We start from the raw sequence: 19,335 nt of genomic DNA, 5'->3' as shown, positions 1-19,335 counted from the left end.
CACAAAGTACGCGTACCTGCTACTAAACGTAATCTATCTATAAATTGATTTATTATCATATTTTGATCAATTATTGATTTATCAGAATATCACAGTAATGTCTGTCATGATTTAAAAAGAATTAACAAACTTCTCATATTATCTGCCACATACATTGATGACGTTTCACACACATTGCACAACTCCAAGACAGGGACCGTAGAGGCAACCTATAAAAAGTTTGTCAGATGATTCTGTAACTCACACGTCAGGATTTCTAGAGGCCAAAATTTGACTCAAACTTCTTCACTACGTACCTTGTAACGCGTTCTTATTTATTTTAGCAACAGATTTTGGGAAGTGTGTGAAAAGAAGATGGATACTCAAGACAACACATGTTCGGTTTGCCACGAGAAGATTTGTGTTTACGCCATTGGGTTATGTGATCATCCTGTGTGTTTCAAGTGTTCCACGAGAATGAGGGTGCTGTGTGAGCAAATGTACTGTGCAATTTGTAGAACAGATCTACCAGAGGTAAATATAATGAGCGTTCTATCTTGTATCATGTATGACACAGCCTTTGAGTTGTATAACCCGTCTGCTTAGCCGATTTCAGAATTTTGATACACCCTTTCCTTCCAGCAAAATTTTGATTTATAAACGTGGCATATACATGTCATTTATACAACATTTTCTCCTGTTTATAAAGACAGATCAGATCACTCACATTACACCAGCACCATGTGTCAATTGCTCAAACAAATATATTTTATCCATTTAGTATTAACCAGCTTTGGCACCAAAATGTATACTTGTTAATGTGACGTTTTGAGTAAAGGCCAGACATATTGACCATATTGCATCATCATTCCCAGAAATATACTTTCGTTTTTAAAGCGATAGTAAAGTTTTTGAAAAACAGTGTATCACCAGTTCTGTTAGTTATTATTGAACCAAGGAAATCTATGTATGTTGCAGAAATGATTTTGTTAACTCGTATACAATACATGGTGTAAGGTGTCTTGTGAAAGATATATGCTGTATATAGGGATTGTAATCCAAGCTGAATTTATCATTGAATTGTTGTAAGTTTTGAGATAAATGAAGTGAGACAGAATTGGCCATGTTGGAGGCATTGCATATCTTTGGGCACCGCACTTTGTGGCTTCAAAACTTTGTTCACTCTGATTCATGTTATGTTTGTGCATACATATTCCTGTGTTCATTAGCATGATTAGTTTCACCAGATAATCAATGCCAGAGACATGCATCACATGAAGGCTGTTCAACTTGGCATTAGTGATGCTAATATAAACTCGTCACACTTTCTTGGGATTTACATGTATGTTGGCTTTGAAACTAAGGGAAAGACTTCAGCTTGTATCCCCCTTAAATTTCATTCTAATCAAATCTTATCACCTGAATATATGTTCCTCACCTGATAAGAATTATCTTAACAGGTTACATTAATTGTATCTGAACATATTAGAAGACCCATTCTACTTATAAAAACGTTCCACTCAGGGAAAGTGTTCCTTGTCCATGAAATACAAGAGGAGATACGGATGGAAGGCTTACCAAACTGAGTTCCCTTGGTGACAAGATTTGGAATTTTATCATATTTCTTATGCATATATTGTCAAGAGAGAGACAGGTCAGTAGTTTTATCAACAGGTTATGTGATTCCAAAAGATATGAGAAGATGGTACATGTTTAGCTTTCACTCTCAGCATTAGGTATGTCATGTGTATAAAACAGGGTCTTCTGAGATTGGACTCAGCATATTCATGGTAAGGGGTCTGAGACTGGTGTATACTTTGAAACTGGGGCAATGTATTTCAGTATGCCTAGTAGGCCAGCTCTGTATAACCAGTGTTAAACTAGTCTGGACTAGTACAAGCAGCTACACAAATGTATATCCCTGTTAGTTTTAAAAACTTTTATGAGTGCCTTTGTAATGATTTACATACTGGTAAAATTTGGACATTTATACTTGTCTACATGGATTTGTACTAGCCATGGACTGACTAGTGTAAGTTCATGCTTGTTGTCATTGAAGTACAGTAATCTTCAACCCCATTTGTTCTAATGACATCTAGCATATACATATACATATACATTATGCTGCTATTTGGTGAAGGACAACTCATGCCAATGGTTAAGTTACAACTATAGATGTATGTTCGCAAAGGAGGAAGCAGAAAAGTAGCAAATTGGATCATCTGCTCACGTTGAAGACAGTGTTGGTTAAGAGCTGAAAATTTTGAGTGACTTGGATGTTTAGTGAAGTGTCAATATCGGTATCATCACACACTCGACCATAATGGTCTTCATAGTTTGTCATGTCATAATATATAGTGGTACAGATTTCACAATCTTCCTATGAATTAACCTTCTTCCACTTTTCAGGTTCTCTTTGTGAAGAAACAAGCCAAGTTTTCCAGCATTGTTCGGAGTAAATTTATCCGTCAATCAAAGTATAAGATCCTGTTTGAAGATGAAAATGTGGAGAAAACCTACCGTCAGTTGCAAGAGCACAAGTGTAAAGTGTGTACTGATCGCCCTTCTGAAAAGACGTTCCATGCCCTCAAGGATCACATGAGGAAGGAGCACACACTGTTTTGTTGTGACCTTTGTTTGAAACACCTCAAGGTAAGGCAGTCAGAGAAAAAACCTTGCATCTAATAATGCTTGTAAATTTTACCAAGTATTTATTCAAGACTTGTGATTGCAGGATTCACACTAATATACCATGGTGATTGTAGTCACTTGCTAAAAGGGGTGTAAAATCTCACTCACTAACTCGCTCACTCCAGTTTGAGAATTTATACAAACAGACTCTATGTAATTACACACTTGTGATCTTAGCTATGACTTTCATACATTCAACCACTGAGTCAAGTGGAGGGAAGTTTCACTATTCTGAATCTGAAAGGGTGAATATCCCCTTCATTTACTACCTCAAGGCAAATCCTTGCATGGCAACTCAAGTTAATGGGGCCTTATGTACCTTGTTAGGTAACAAATCCTGAAAAGCAGCCTTATTGCTTTCAGCTTTTCTCCTTTGAGAGGAAATTTTATAACCGTCGTGATCTGGCAACCCACCGACGAACAGGGGATGAAGATGACAGGTCCTACAAGGGTCATCCTCTTTGTCACTTTTGTGATGAGCGATACATGGATAAAGATGAACTTCATCGACACTTGAGGAAAGACCACTACTTCTGCCACTTCTGTGATGAACAGTCCAATGAATACTACAAGTAAGCAGCAAGCAATGAATTGATATACTGTTGCAATCATATGAAGTTGCGTGTTTATAAATGTATGTCTCTTGTCGTAGATATCAAGTATCTTTTTAAGTTGAAATTAACAAGTACCTCAGATACATTTCTGCTTCTTTAAGATTAAGAATGTCTCCTGACGTGTCTAATAGTGTCTAATATATTTACAAGTAATGCTACTGTTATTGTTTCATAAGTTCTGACCAGTATTCATTGGCAATTAAATTTGTTCACTGTGATTGATAGAGTTTGTCATTGTTAGTGCAGCAGTGATGTAGTCTCAGATGATAGGTCTTGCTCTAATTACAAACCTGAGGTCAGTAGTAGAGTTACTCAGTGTTCGAAGTGTTTACTCATCATACTGAAGAACTAAGTTTGATTCCCTGCATACTATGTGTGAAGTCCATTTCAGGTGGCCCCTGCTATGAATTTGCTGGAATATTGCTAAAAGTGGCATAAAACCCAACTCTTCTCTCACTAATCATTGCTAATTACAAACCCTCATATTTCAGGACATCACTGTCATCATCTGGCCATACTAATGGCTGTTTGCGATACGTCTTGTCTTTTCATGTAGTAACAATTCAAAAGGTTGATACTTAAATTAGTGCAAATGTTTTATTGGTATTCTTATTTAATGTCATTTGGTACCTACAGCGATTACGAAGACCTGAAGCAACATTTCCGAGAGAGACACTACATGTGTGAGATGGACCACTGTGTTGGTGTACAGTTCACCAATGTGTTCCGCTCCGAAATTGACATGAAGGCCCACATTGCCAAGGAACATCACCAGCGGCTCAATAAGGCCCAATACAAGGAGACTCGCACTCTTGACGTCAACTTCCAACTGCCACCACGGGCCAGAGGACGGGACAGAGGCAGAGGTAGAAACATCTTTCCTTTTTGGGAACATAGCAAGCAGCATGTACACTGCAGTGTAATAAAAGTTTGACACCCAAGGAAATAGTTTAAAATATTTGGTGTGTAAGATAAATATATGGTCTTTCACTAGACATGCAGTGAATGTAACAGTTTTTCTGTAAAATATGCAATATTTTATGAGCCACTGATGTCTGATTGTATATGTCTTGCAGGAAGTGCTAATGTTACAAGTGATGACTATGAAGATACCTCCAGCAGAGGTCAAGGTCGTGGGTACAGGGGACGAGGTTATCGTGGCCATGATTCAGGGAGGTTAGTTGCCCCATGTTGTCTACCTCTTTTGTCCGTCTGTCCACCCGTAATCGTTTTGTTTCCGGAGCATAACTCAGAAACCGTTCAATATTTTTAGACCAAAATTGATAGATATAATAATCTGAACCTATGGTTGTGCCTTTTGCTATTTACAGATTTTTGGCATTTTTATTTTGTTTGTTTTTCCATGGAACATTTTGGTCTTAATCTGATGGTAGGGCGGGCTTAGTTTCATGAGCAGAACTCAAAAAGTGTTTAATATCTTTTAGCAGAACTTGATAGATATGTGTGGTAGACCCCAAAGTGGTGCCTTTTGCTATTTACAGGTTTATGTGATTTATCATTTTCTTGGTTTCCATGGAAACGTTCAGGACTTAATCTCAAAATGGAAGGTTGCTCTTCATTTCTGGAGCACAACTCAAAAACCGTTCAATATTTTCCTGCAAAAACTTGGTAGATATATCAGTCAGAACCTAAAGTGGTGCCTTTTGCTGTTTAAAGGTTCTTGTGATTTCTTATTTTCTCGTTTTCCATGGAAACATTTCGGACTTGGTCTCAAAATGAAGGGATAGGCATCGTTTCCAGAGCAGAACTCAAATCCTTCCTAATATCTGTCAGCAAAAATTGGTAGACATGTGTGGCAGACCCCAAAGTGGTGCCTTTTGCTGTTTACAGATATATGGCATTTATATTTTTCATCAATTCCATGGAAACAATTCATTCTTCATCTAAAAAGACATTAAGTAACTGTCAGATGATTTGTCCTTTCAAATATATGGGAGTCGGGGTAAATGTCATCTTCTGATGGCTATTGTTATGTTAGGTCTATATGCTTAGGGCTAAGTGGGGTCCATTTCAACATTGGGTTAGGGAAGGAAAACACCTGGCTGATGCTGGTACATATGTTTCAGGGATCGTGAGGAGAGGGCACAGATAGAGAGAGCCAGGGAAGCCTCAATGCAGGAGGCGTTGAGGGCAACAGAGAAGGAGATGAGAGAGGTGGAGAGGCGACGCCTTGAAGCTCAAGAAAAAGAGATGGCAAAACAGGAGGAGGAGCGGTTGAAGATGGAGCTGAAATCTATCGAAAGAGACTTCCCGTCCTTGTCTGGCAATGGTCCAGTTCCCTCCATTGTCCCAGCAAATGTAGGCAAAACTAACAAAAAACAGTCACACCCCAAAGACTCCAAATCACAAACTATGTCCCAAAGAATAAAAGCCCCAGGTCGTCTCAACTCCACAGAGTATCCTTCCCTGGGTGCTGGATCATCTAGTTCTTCGTCTCAGAAAATGTCACATTCTAATTCCTCTGGCAGGGACTCACCAGTACAGAACCCTGTCCAGTCAAGTGTTGTTCCTTCAAGTAATATTCAGACTGTTCCTCAGAGTGTCATGGACTCTATCAAGAAAAGTGACCATATTGTGCAAAAACGAATGCCCATGAAGACTTCTGATGACTTTCCATCACTAGGTGGTGGGCATAGTCGACCGAAGAATGAGAGTAATGTTAGTTTAATGAGTTTAGGTGTATGGTCTGGTAAATCTAAGAAAAATGAGATTCAGATGGACACTAATGCAAATAGTAAACCACAACAGAGTGTTCCTACTTCACTTGCATCTGTTGGATTTAGTTTATGTGATCGTCCTTTTGTTAAGGTGCAAAAATCTAATAGTGCAAAATCTAAAACGGGTAGTAACAGTAGCTCACAATCTCAGAGCACAGTGAAAGTGCCTCCTCCTAAAACTAGGGATAAAGAGCCCCCTCTTGCAAGTGCTGGATCTAAAGAAGATGTTTCATCAAAGAAAAGTAAGAAAAAGAAAAAGCAGAATGATCTGAAAGAACAGACTTTGGCTAAACCTGCCTCTGCTGATTCGGGAAAGGACAAAAAGTCCAAGAAGTCCAAGGATTCTGATCCTGTGGCTAAAATGTTCAGTGAACAGAATGATCGAGATTCAGGGATTGAGTCCTCCAGTGGGTCAGTGGATGCGTCGGCAGTATTCAAGGCAGATGAATATGTGAGAGGTTCAGTTAGGAAAACTGAAGTGGTCACAACTGCGGCTGCAGACATAGTCCAACTTGCATCAACACCATCCTGTTCTTCCAACACTGGAGCAACAAGTGGTTCCTTGGAAGGCATTGCTGTTGGTTTGCTGGGTGGGAACATGGCTGCTGGTGCTTCAGGGACTGTCTCAAATGGCTTCAACACTAATCAGAAACTACCTGTTCTAGATGATTTCCCAGCTCTCAATTCTCCTTCCTCCTTAGCTGCTCCCCCTCCAGGCTTCACAAGTGCCGTCCCTCCAGGGTTCGGTGGCAAGACGTCAGTTGCCAGACCTCCGCCTGGCTTTTCTTCTCAGTCCAACGATTACAGTAGCAAGAAGAAGAATGCTCCCTTTTCAGAAGAGGCAAACAACTATGTATTTTCGAAACCTCAAAATTTCTCTGTACGAAACAAGGAGCTTGTTCAGAATGTGTCCAACTTGTTGTGCAATGATCAGGACAAGTTTAACAAGTTCAAGGCCTACTCTGGGAGCTTCCGCCAAGGGTCTATGACTGCTGCGGAGTACTACAAGAATTGTCAGGACTTGCTTCTTCAGGAACATTTTGACACGATCATCCCTGAACTTATTGCTCTTCTGCCTGACATCAACAAGCAGCAGGAGCTGCTGTCTGTTCACAGGGAAGCCTCCAAAACCACGTCCAGTGTTCTCAAGATCACTGGAAAGAGCACAAAAGCACCATGGAGTAGTACCTCTGAGTTCAAAACTTGCCCAACATGCCGACAAGTCCTGCTTCAGAAAGACTTTGATTTGCACCTTACAGAACATGATGCCCAAGGGGATTTTCCATCTCTTGGAGGTGGACCACCTCACCGAAGCTTCCTTGGTCAAGGATCGTACATTAAGGCAAAGTGATCAGTGACATCAGGTTGAAGGAATTGGTTCCAGTTAATGCAAGTCCAGCTTGCTTGTATACTACAGCTTAGAGATATGCTCTGGTGTACAATGATGGTCAGGTGTGTACTGGGGTTTGGGTATAATAACAGCCTACCAATCAGAACAGAACCTCTTCTCCAGTGGTTCTTGCAGAATAGGCGGAATGTGAATTTTTGACGTGAAGGAGGATTTTATATTCCCTGACCGAATGAAAACATGCTATGCAGATGAAAGATAATTGTTATGATGAACACAACTTCTTTAAAGAGAATGTATCTATTTTATGTACAACATTGTGAGCTGCAATGTTCAGTTTCTTGTACAAATCATCCTGCTTCAAGTTGATATTTTATCCTGACTTGTGCCATTTTTCCTGATTTGGTATTTGCTCTCAAGAAGACAACGATATTCTGATTGTGTGGACTCAGAAGAGTAATACAAAGTGTGGTTAGGTTCTGTAATCATGGTTATTTGGGGGACAGGACATCAAACATCCTCATGTTCTTCATTAGTGCTCACCTTGTCACCATGTTCAGAGGTGCATCTCTTGCAATGCCACAGACCTGTGATACTGCATTGGTGTGTTTCCATGTTTGTGTTTCTAGGTTTTCAGCACCAACACTGTGCTTATGGGTTCTCCAGGGTTACCATCTTGGACCTCCATCAATTCAAGTTTTGCTCTCACATCAAGCTGCCATGTCTCAAATTCTGAAGTGGCATGAAGTTCACACTCATTTACTTAGCCTTAACCTTGATATTACAATGCCAGCCTGTATGAAGCAAAGCTGCTTTGGTCTTTAGTTATGTAGAGTTCCTATGTCAATATATTATGTGATAAGTGTGATAACAGTGTGGAGTTCTGTTCATGATGTTGTCATGAATTTATCAGATATACATGCACACATTTCACAAACAGACAACATGCCCAAGATTCAAATACAATTTAAGAAATTTTCACAAATGGTGTATCATAAACATGCAGATCTGAATACAAAATAAGTTATCTTTCAGGATCTTGCAGTGTTTTGTGCTTATCGTGTATGTTTTTAAAACCACCTAGTATAAGTTTTAGGTGGAATATCTTTTAAACCATCATATAAAAAATATGAGATAGTCAGGAAAGAATTTGATGGGAAATCATTAGGTCAGTTGGTGAGGAAATCTTAATCCATTTACTCCACCTGTAAATTAATGAAAGAGATGGAAGTTCTGTACTGTGAAATAATGATTGGATATGAATATCTGGTGATAGTATAATTGTAACATTCAGTACTTTGACGGGCAGTTGTGATGGCTTAATATATTTAATTAGCTATCATAATCACATTCAGTGATATGCAAGTTTATTTTGTCAGTTTATGATCTGCCATCCTATCCAGATGGTTGTTGTCATTGTTATTTAACTGTTAGAGCAATTATGATTATTAGTGTTAACATGAAATCATGGAAACACCTCCATGCAATCAGAATAAAAGGAAGTTCAAGTTTTATGTCAGAAATCATCATGGCTGAAACTTTTTGAGGTGAATATGGTAGAGGATATAATAGAGAAAAAACAGTAGGCTGCACTTTATCACATTGAGTTAAGAACATGAGTATAGAGGGATATGTAAGTAGATACTTAATGCATACCAGACTTAAAGTAACCATGGTAAAAGGTAGAGTGGCATACACGATATGTTCAGTAGATGTTTTACACTGTTTTTCATCCTGTTCATTCATTGCATCCTCAGTTTTCTTTGGAGTAGTTTTATACAATACATGTTCGTAAAGATGATGGTAGTTTGGTTGAATCAAGTTGACCAGTTGCAGGCTATTGGAGTGTACTGGAAAATGTCAAAATATATCCATTCAAGAAGTGATTTGACTTTCATCTGCTGTACAGAAAAAGTGGAGTACCCGTTACAACCTGGTGTGATCCATAAGATACTGTGTCACCTCAGAAATGAGGTATTTGTCAGCATCTTATATTGTTGTACACAAAACACTGGACATAGCTGGTAAAGGTTTTAAGAGGCCTATGAGACGTGTATACTCTGAAATAATGTATTTTATGGTTGTTGCAAAGGCTACTGATCATCTTAAATGAAACTGTTCTATTTCCAAGGTAAGTCATGCATGGTTTTAGTTTCATTATGGTTGGGAAGTACATTTCCATGAAATTGTTGTTAAGTTTTGAAAAACTTTGATGTGGTGGCTTCATGCTTCTCACAAGAATAAACATAAACTAATATATATTTTGTTCTCTGTCATTAAATGTCACATGAAACTTCTTTCAAGTTAGATGTCAGGAACATCAAAATTGATTGGACACATCTCAGATTATGAAAAAGATGTTTCCAATGTGAACCTCACTAGAAAGAAATTCTGTGCTCGTTAAATAATTGTCTGCAGATCATCTTGCTTCCTCTGTGGGATCTTGGTGACCAGGTTGTATCTTGAGCCATTCAGTTATGACTACAGATGACTGAGATGTTGGTGTGTGGTCATGTGCATGCAGCTGAGCTCATAAATCAGATGAAGTTAAGCAACTTGGAGCTTGGAGAGTCCACGGGATGCGTGACTATGTTTGGGCGCTTGACTCCTAAGAATTTCCTTGACTTAGTCCTGCCCCACAAGAAAGCAGATTTTGTTCATGTGGTCCCATCTTGATCAAATGAGTGTTGAAAATTGCCTTTGTTCTCCCAGCAGAAAATGGGTACCTTGTGATACATGTCCTGTGATTACTGTGAAATAACATATATTTATAATACAGTTACCAACTCCCTCGCGTTTAACAGACAGCTTGGGTTATCCGGGGTTATAATAAACAGATTCTGATCACAGCGACCAGTGAACAACTAGTCAGATGGATATTTGGCGCTATATAAAGGAATTATGCACTTTTTGAACAAACTGAAGTTCGGAGCCCTGGGGTTTGTGCTTGGTCATTGCCTTCGTAAATTTTGAGGGGAGAATATACCATATACAAACACTAAAAGTATAACTTATACGTGTGTAGATCGTCGTGTCCCTCCAGTCGTTAATCCGTTTTGCTTTTGTCAGTTTTCGTTATTTTCATCGTCATATCAATGACTTCTAAAACCGTCATTTTGGGAATAGAAGCGCACGTAAAATACCTCTGCGATGTCCTTCCACCCTGTTGAGAGACCACGGTGTTTCGCGCGTGAATGCTTGCTTGTAATCTTCCTGACTTATGCCGGTTTTCTAGTGCTAGGCCACTGTGATACTACTTTAACACGGCTGCCGCACACAGTGTTATGACTCCTAGTCTAAAGAGTCTCTTTTATCGTACTTAAAAGAGGATCCAGAAAGGCTGAGCACTTTTTGGTATGACGAAACAAAGATCAAACTCCTTCCCATGTCAATTCAGAGGTCAAGTCTTTTAGAAACCTGAGGCGGTCTCATCGTTCTGTTTTCAGTAAGGCTCATTAGTTTCCGTCTCGTTAGTTTTTTTCGAAACTTGGTGTTATTTTATTTATTTCAGTTTCCAATGGGAAATTATGTGTTTTGAATAATATTCCACCATTTCAAGAAGTGCCGAATTTGGTTACAAGTGCAACATCATAATGTTTTAGTTGTAAAGAATGATATATAACAATTAACAAGTTAGACTTGATTGTCATTTGGCATCAGAATAATTCTATTTGTGTTACAAATACAGTGAAGACAATGTGCATGAAAGAAGCATGAATAGACCCACGCAACAGGAATTGACTCACTTGCCGAAACGTCTCCTGCAACTGTTTAATAGCGAAGTCGTACCTACACTTGCACTGTGGAATAGGATAGATCATCGCCAGGAGATTGAAATCAAGATGAACTCGGTCTTTTGTAGCTAGGACACACGCGATGTAGCCAAGAGATGTTGGTATCAGTAAACCAAACTCGAGTGACCCAATGATAAAGAGAAACCTGGTCTAATCAGGTCTTAGAGCTACCGATGTTATTTTGACGCACGTACAACTATACCCGGCAACCAGAGTATATTGTAACCACCGGAAACTGGCACAGAATGTAAGTCAATGCTGCCTGAGAGTGATGCGGGAATACAGGTTTCACAAAGTAGCAATGAACGTGTTTCTGGCAAACAGCACAGAACAGTTCTACAGATTTAGCAATACCATTATTTTAGTGTAGGGGAACATCTCCACCTTTAATAGAACAACTCTGGTGCAGCTGTTACTAACGATGACGTTCATGACGACCATGTTGGACCTCGCACAAAAACGTGCAGTGTCACGGGACCAGTGGCGCAAAACAATCTTAGAGCTACGACTATCGGAAATCTATGTTGGAGAATCTATGTTGGAGAATGGGAGTTACAATCATTGTAGCGCTAAGATCGCTTTGTGCAAGTGCGCGCTGACGTAACAACAATAATGTTCAGACACATTCGTAACTACTCGTGTCATTCCGGCAAGCCGGATGACGTATAGGTCACGGAAAGAGACGAGTAGTTACGAATGGTTCAGACACTCAAAATCTCTCCAAGGGGCGTGTGCACAAAGCGATCGTAGACCTGACGCCTTCACCTCCCATACTTCCACTAACACAAGGATTCAGTGCTAAGATGACGTGAACGAGTCTCCGACTGCGTACAGATGCATGCTAGATACCAAAAGCCGCAACAGTCAGGGTACGTTCTACTGGCGAAATAGAGTAATATTCCCAAATGTTTGATAATTTTTTACATGAATGGATGGTGCTTGTGAACAGGTATAAACTATGTAATATGTATTACAATGTCATTTCCTTACACGGCTGTAAAAATCATAATTACTTCAGCAAAGAAAACGCCGAAACACTACTACTACTACTGCTGCTGCTGCTGCCACTTCCTACAACTACTATCACAACAGCTACTATTACTACTACTACTGCTACTACTACTGCTGCTGCTGCTACTACTACTGCTTGCTACAACTACTATCACAGCTACCACTACTACTACTACTACTACTACTAGAATCATACTACTGCTGCTACTACTGCTTACTACAACTACTATCACAACTACTACTACTACTACATGTAGTACTACAACAACTGCTGCTGCTGCTACTACTATTACTACTACTACTACTACTACTACTACAACTACTACTGTATTTATACTACTAATAGTAAAAAGATTTGCAACCGAGCTCATAAAATCCATGGCACCAGCAAGGTCGTATCAGCATGGTGATAGGATGACTTTTGAGGCAGGAGGCTACATAGAAGAAATGCTGCAAGGACACAAAAGTCCAATAAAACTAGTGATTTGATGAAAATACCGAACACCCAAGTTGCCATCATGAATCGGGATAGAACAAAAAAGATGATGAAGTCTGAAAAAACGCTGGTGAAGTTTGATAGGTCTTGAGGAGTCTGATTTGCCATATTCTATTCTTCTTCTTATCTTAGGGACAAGGTCATTCAGATGTTGAGCCCATATGAACAGTCGATGCTTGGCCGGCTTCTGACTGCTGTTGAGCCGTTAGAAACAGAAGTATCAGATGGTTGGCGATCCTAAGATTTAATTTTGGGCCCGATATCGATCCGATGAGCAAAACTCATCGACTGAGGTGATTTCAATGTTTAACCGATGTCATCCTCGATATCTCCAGGGTATACGTTCCGATAAGTCTCCACTATACCCTGGACGCATCTACGGCTCTGCCCGATAAATTTATTACCTCCCTTTGCTGGCTCCGCCTTCTCACTGTAGCCAATCAGCTAGGCCGCCGTTATAACTGAGCTTGCCAGTGTCAACAAAGGTAGCGGTCGCAACTGCGAAGGTTTGCTCGCAGTGCGTCTAAGATTTTAGGGAAATCATACAAACAAATTGAAAGGTCCGAAACTTTAAAACAACATATGAAAGAACGCCTTCTACCTCTTCCAGAGAACCTCTGCATGGTTTCTGTTGCCAAGTACAATCGGTTAGATAATTCAAAAAGCGAAAGTGAGTTGTGATTGGTTCGCTCAACTTCCCAGCGTAGACACCTGACTGGATCAAAAGACAGTCAAGGGAGGTAATAAATTTATCTGGCAGAGCCGTAGATGCGTCCAGGGTATAGTGGAGACTTATTGGAACGTATACCCTGGAGATATCGAGGATGAACCGATGTCGGACCGATGATTTCCTGCTATCTGGCATTTGACTAGGATGGTGGATCTTTGGCCTTGACATTTGCAGTTCCACGTGCATAGTCTGTATACTGGAAATATGGTACTGAAGTGTATACTTAGTGTATACTTGAAGTGTATATGGATTTACTGTATACTTAATGGCGAATACGATTCCAAATGTTTGTTGAGGGAAGTTGGACCGCACATAAAATCTGCTAAACGTCTCCAGAAATATGATCTACGAGACCGAGAACAAGACATCTAGACCAGTTCATGACCACAGTTGGCCGTGTAGCGATTCATTAATAAGCTAATCACAGCGAGCCAAGGTTATTTCACTCCAAATGAATTTTAGTAATATGATTCTTGACAATGTTAAGGGTTTGTCATGGAACTCACGTTTCTGTGCCTCGATCACGGCTTTAAGGATGGTGTTGGTCACATCCCTACAGCAACATGATCATCAACCATTAAAAAATAGAAACTGGATTGCATAAATGCAAAGATCACTCCTCGCACGTTAGTTTCTTGTTAATGTCATCCGGAGAACTGAAGATTGTTGACGTCACTGTAGACTTCTACCACCGTTGGTCGTGATCAGTTTAACGAAGTTGACAAGAAAAGAAACTTTACAGGCTCTTTTGGATTTTATTTACTGAATGCACATAACTGATTCAAACATGACAACCTTGCTCAATTACAGTAAACTCATCACCTCACCGAAACTTGATTATCCAGAGACTGTTAACCCCACAGACGCCACGTGGTCAGAGTACAGTGTTAGTATCTGGTGTGACTACCATGAACATCAATAACAGATTGGCAGCAGTGACCCATAGACGAAAGGAAATGCCGGTATCTCAAAGAATGTTTTGATATTTTGAAGTTATGTGTGCAGTGTCTGAGGTGGCGGGGTATGCTGGCGTTGATCAAGAGTATCCCACAACGGGTGAACGGCCAATGTAGCATCTGACCATTGTTTAGCTGGAGGCCTGTTAAACACGTGCAAATTGAGTGCGAGTATTGTCATGCTCCAAAGATCAATCGTTGATGAAGGGAACGACGTGACGTCGAAGCTGTCGTCTAGAATGAAGTCTGGCTTCCCATAGCCAACTGCGAAATGTCTGGTTGGAGATTCGGTGCTGTGCAGAGATTTGGATTGGTGTGGATGATGCGGCCGTGATGTTTGAACGAAGATGTCTCAGCCGGATATAGCGATCCTGGGCGGGTGTAGTCGACCTCGGTCTGTCAACAACACTCCCAGTATTAATGTATCGGGTGCATAGGTTTGAGATGGTCTGTCTGGACACGCTGAAGTACCTTCAGGCTTCAGCTCAGGCGATGCACAATTTCATGATGCACGTGCATTTCATGTAGGGTGCGTTTTAGCGATTCACTACAGCTGTGAGTGTAACGTTATGTTTTCTTCAACGTCTCTTGTTTAAAAAAACAAACAAAAATCTTATGCCAAGTTTCTTGTTCTTTTTTGAAGAGTATATACATTCATATTTATTCGTGTGACCGAAAATCAAGTGATGACAACTATAACAGGGAATGGTCGGGAACAACAGGTAGTTCGAGTTATGCATAATATTCGAGACACCGGCATTCGACTCATCGGGATTTCACTGTATGTACATGGCGTTAATATCCAGCTCAGCTCAGCTGCTCAAAGGCGCTTTGTTTTCCCCTCGATCATTGGGGGTCAGTCTCACGGCACATAACAGTCTTCAGTCTCAACTCACAGGGAATGATACAGTAAATAATCGAGCCTGGAACAGACAATCCAGCGATCAGCAACACAAGTGAACGAAACTGACCACCCGATCCCAATCGTCACCTCTTGGAACAGGCCTGAGTTGTCCAAGATCAATGAAAAACCGGATAAAGTGTCATGTATCATCCTTGTTCTTGCTCGGGAGAAACAAGAATTCTTACACACTTACACACTTACACACTTACACACGTCTTCCTGACACACATGCACAACTGTGTATGGGACTTGATGCTCGGATAGCCCAGTTGGCAGAAGCTTCTAGGCACCGTTCTACAGTGCTAAGGTGATCGTAACTATCACGTGTCAGCATTGACTTACCTGCTAACTTACCATCATCGTTGCACAAGGATCTCTCCACAGAACGCTTCCCATTTCCCTATGGACGGTTGGCAGATAGGCGTCTCTGACTGTCGTTCTAATCTAAGATTCCTCCCGAATGTTCCATATCTATGGCTAACTGATGTTTTCTCCCATACGGAGTTACCAGCCCGTAATATCACAGACACAGGCACGCATGCTCGCGCACTCACACACGCACACACGCACACATACGACTTTTCCTGAAGGACCAGGGTTGGCATATATTTCAACTATCATACAGGTGTCTTGCATTTATGAACTTTAACGTGTCTCTCGTGAATATTCCATGTTTGTGCCATTGGCTGTTATATGAGACTGGGCTATAGGGTTGTCTTTCGTTTTTATTTGTTTGTTGTTTTACGTCGCTCTCAGCAATATTCCCAGCTGTATGGCGGCTGGCCTGATTATTTACAGTCCGCTAAAATACTGCACAGTGCCGCGTTAAACAACCTTATAGCCCCGTCCCCTCTCTTTCCTATTGTAACCCTTTTGGGCTACTGCCCAGAAATGGAATCACACGTTCGTCATCATATCAACTCGCCATGCTCACCCATTCATTACAGTTACTTCATGTTCTCACTCGATACATTCGTATTACGTTCCTTAACAACGACTATGTGTCACGGTTAAATAGTGTTGCCTAGCAACGCCCAGTAAAGGCAATAGTCACAGCCAATTATGCTATACTTGGGCGTCTTTTTCATTCTCTATGTGCAGGACGGGAGACAAGAAAAGTAGCTGAGCGCTGTTTCCGGCAGGCTAGTTCCCTGGAGGGTTCTGAGTATCTGTAACTACTTGGTAATTTTTGGTTTCTCTCTCAGTGTTATTCATGAATGTCTGTAGTAGAGGTATTGGTATGTGGTAGCCGTCACTGTCTACAGTAGGTATCACTGCATCGTAAACACACTGTGGCATGCAATATCTAAGCTTTTATTACTATTTTTTTCAACTTTTTCATGGGAACATAGACTTCCTCCAGTAAAAGCATTCTGTTTTTAGGTGCATTGTAAGTTTATGGTACACACTGCCCTACGGGCCGAAGACCTGGTTCGATTCCTAACATTGTCCGCACAGTGGTAACATAAATATGTTTCTAATAGCACCGCCGTGATGTAGTCAGTGTGTTTCTAAAAGAGGGCACAATCTCACTCACTCACTCACTCACTCACTCAGTTTTTACCTGGCTGTTTAAAGCTTTGCATGTTACTCAAATGAACATCCGGTTCTTTCACGCCCTTTACGTTTATCAATGACGGATAAAGTGTTGTAATATGAATTGGGTACACTTAGCTAATTTTGAAATATTTGAACAGAAGTGATACAGATAAAAGGTGGATGTAAAGTCCCTTTTGTGAGGAACGCAATGTTTACCACTTTACCTTGTGAATGAAAAACATAGGAGGCAAGTTAATTAATTATCTATATAAGTTCATGATATAAGATTGCAATGTTGGGTTCTTAACAAGGGAGGCAACAGGTTAATTAGCGCTGATTTGTAATGTCAGTGAATCAATATATGAGGATTACTTTATCCAGAAATCTATTGCTTCATTGCCATTACCAGTCAGAGCCAACTTAATTACTACTGGATTTGAATGTCCACAGTTGTTTAGTTTATCACTGTTGTTGCTTTACATTAACTTACATAGCTATCAGTTCTACATTCACACGATGAAGGAGGAAGAATTACATGGAAACGCCATGTTCCTCATAATAAGGAAGCTGACATCCTTACATTGTCATCTTGAATAACCCTTACTGACTTGGGGTGCTTGATAGATGGCTGCACTCAATCAGTTCTGCTGACGCATTCAGCTTTTTAACGGTATGTTGTCTCGTCTGCTCGAACAGGAATAGTAACATTGTGTGACTTCAGTTCTGATTTGTATTGGTTGGATGTTTATGTCACTCTTGGGCGCTACTATAGAACGACTATTCTAGGAAATAGATGTCTTAAACTCAAAGGCAGGGTGATACGTTTGTCTGCAACTGACTCGTGTCCAGCCGTGTTAACTCCAGGTTGAAAGAGATCCCTGTGTCCCATTATTTGTTTTGGTCATGCCATAGCATACTGTAATGCACTTTTTAATCACATACTTCACAGAATTTCTTCATGTGCTGCCATGTGCTATGGGACTCCATTGGTGTGCCACGTTTGCTTCATGCAATCAGAACAGTCATTATTTGAGACTTGTTTGACAGTCAGGTTGTTGGCACAGTATAAGTGACCATCCTCTCCAACATTGCTGATAGTCACGTTGTTGTGTAATCCTCATACTGCACGTAAACTGTTACCAAATTTCAGACCCAGTTTTGCTTTCGTCTCAGTCACTGTTGGTCACTTTCGTCTCAGTCATTGTTATATCTACCAGTTTGATTAGCGGAATTCCGTTTTCAAAGCATATGCAACATTATAAAGTACTTATAAAACACCGTTAGTTGTGCTTAATTTATGTGTACAGATTACCAGTTATCTGTTGCTGATGTCGATTACACTCATAGAGAAAGATGACATCGTATACCATTTGGGTAGAACGATATTCATGCTGTTGATCACTGGATTGTCTGTTCCAGACTCGATTATTTACAGACCGACGCTGTATGGCTTGACTATTGCTGCGTCCGGCTTTAACCAACAAACGATAACATGCAGGAAATCACCTTCGTGTATCGTTTCCTGCTTGTTATTCTGTGCCTGTTCCAAAAAGTGATAGTCTAGATTTCACAAGCAAGCAGATGCCGTCCTAATGAAACCATGTTGAAAATCGAACCCAGACTTCCATCATGATAAACAAACGAGCCTGAAGTTTGCTCTGATCTGTCAACAAACAGAAATGATAGATGACAAGAGAGGTCTGGATTGATACGAAAATACATATTTTAATCCATTTAAGTACATGAAATGTATATCACATATATTGCAGCTCACAATCGTTGACGTATTGATCCGGCAAATTACCTTAGAAGCTCATAACAGCTCGACATATTTGCAGCTATCAAATATTTACGATGAAGTCAGTATTCATAAATCTCACACGAGCGGACAACAGAGAGCGTGTCATCTTTCCGTAACCGAGGATATTATGTCTCCATAATATGATAAATACCCTTGACTCTTTCCTTAACACAACCTCAGTAGACAGCCCTCGGTAGATAGCCCTATGCAGTAAGATTATCGCTCACGCAGATCGATCGGGGATCAGTATTCGAAACCCAACCACAAATCTCAGGTTGGCGAGAATGGGACACAATCATAACACTGTTCAAAGGAAACAGGCACCGATTCCACGATCAAGACGATGAAGGGTACTTCCTTTTGAGTATGAAGAAAATATTGCAGTTTTAAGAGCCAGGGCCCCGTTTTACAAAGCTCTTGTAAGCCCAAGATCTAACTTTTCTCGAAGCGCCCGTACCTCCTATGTTACAATATAGGAGGTACCAATGCTATGAGGAAAGTTACGAGATATTGGGCTTAAGAAAACTTTGTGAAACGGGACCCAGGAAACGGCATCAGTTATTTTTGTCCTAATTTAAGAGGGGCGGTGAGGTAGCCCTGTGGTTAAAGCGTTCGCTCGTCACATCGAAAATCCAGGGTTTATCCCCACATTGGTACATTGTGTGATGCCTGTTTCTAGTGTTCTCCGCCGTTATCTAGTGCTGGAATACTGCTAAAAGCGGCACAAAACTAAA

At 40.4% G+C, this 19,335-nt stretch overlaps 1 protein-coding gene across 1 annotated transcript; it reads left to right on the top strand.

Annotated features, from left to right (window-relative positions):
* The first annotated feature begins 160 nt into the window (after nt 1-160).
* On the top strand, nt 161-9,627 carry LOC137284596 (E3 ubiquitin-protein ligase ZNF598-like). The gene is made up of 6 exons (XM_067816476.1): nt 161-513; nt 2,389-2,631; nt 3,034-3,242; nt 3,921-4,150; nt 4,361-4,460; nt 5,372-9,627. Exons 1-6 carry the CDS (start codon nt 355-357, stop codon nt 7,371-7,373), a joined length of 2,943 nt encoding a protein of 980 aa, XP_067672577.1. The 5' UTR covers nt 161-354; the 3' UTR covers nt 7,374-9,627.
* Nucleotides 9,628-19,335: the final 9,708 nt, after the last annotated feature.

The sequence above is a fragment of the Haliotis asinina genome, chromosome 5, assembly GCF_037392515.1.
Source record: "Haliotis asinina isolate JCU_RB_2024 chromosome 5, JCU_Hal_asi_v2, whole genome shotgun sequence".
Taxonomy (NCBI): domain Eukaryota; kingdom Metazoa; phylum Mollusca; class Gastropoda; order Lepetellida; family Haliotidae; genus Haliotis; species Haliotis asinina.
Note: the sequence above shows the minus strand (reverse complement) of the source record. Positions and strands in the feature narration are given on the sequence as shown.

What these genes read in the sequence shown, in the direction of transcription:
- LOC137284596 (XM_067816476.1), top strand. Translation starts at nt 355, where the DNA reads ATGGATACTCAAGACAACACATGTTCGGTTTGCCACGAGAAGATTTGT. An exon ending in GTAGAACAGATCTACCAGAG is followed by an intron (nt 514 to 2,388) that starts GTAAATATAATG and finishes TCCACTTTTCAG; the next exon opens with GTTCTCTTTGTGAAGAAACA. An exon ending in CAGTCCAATGAATACTACAA is followed by an intron (nt 3,243 to 3,920) that starts GTAAGCAGCAAG and finishes TGGTACCTACAG; the next exon opens with CGATTACGAAGACCTGAAGC.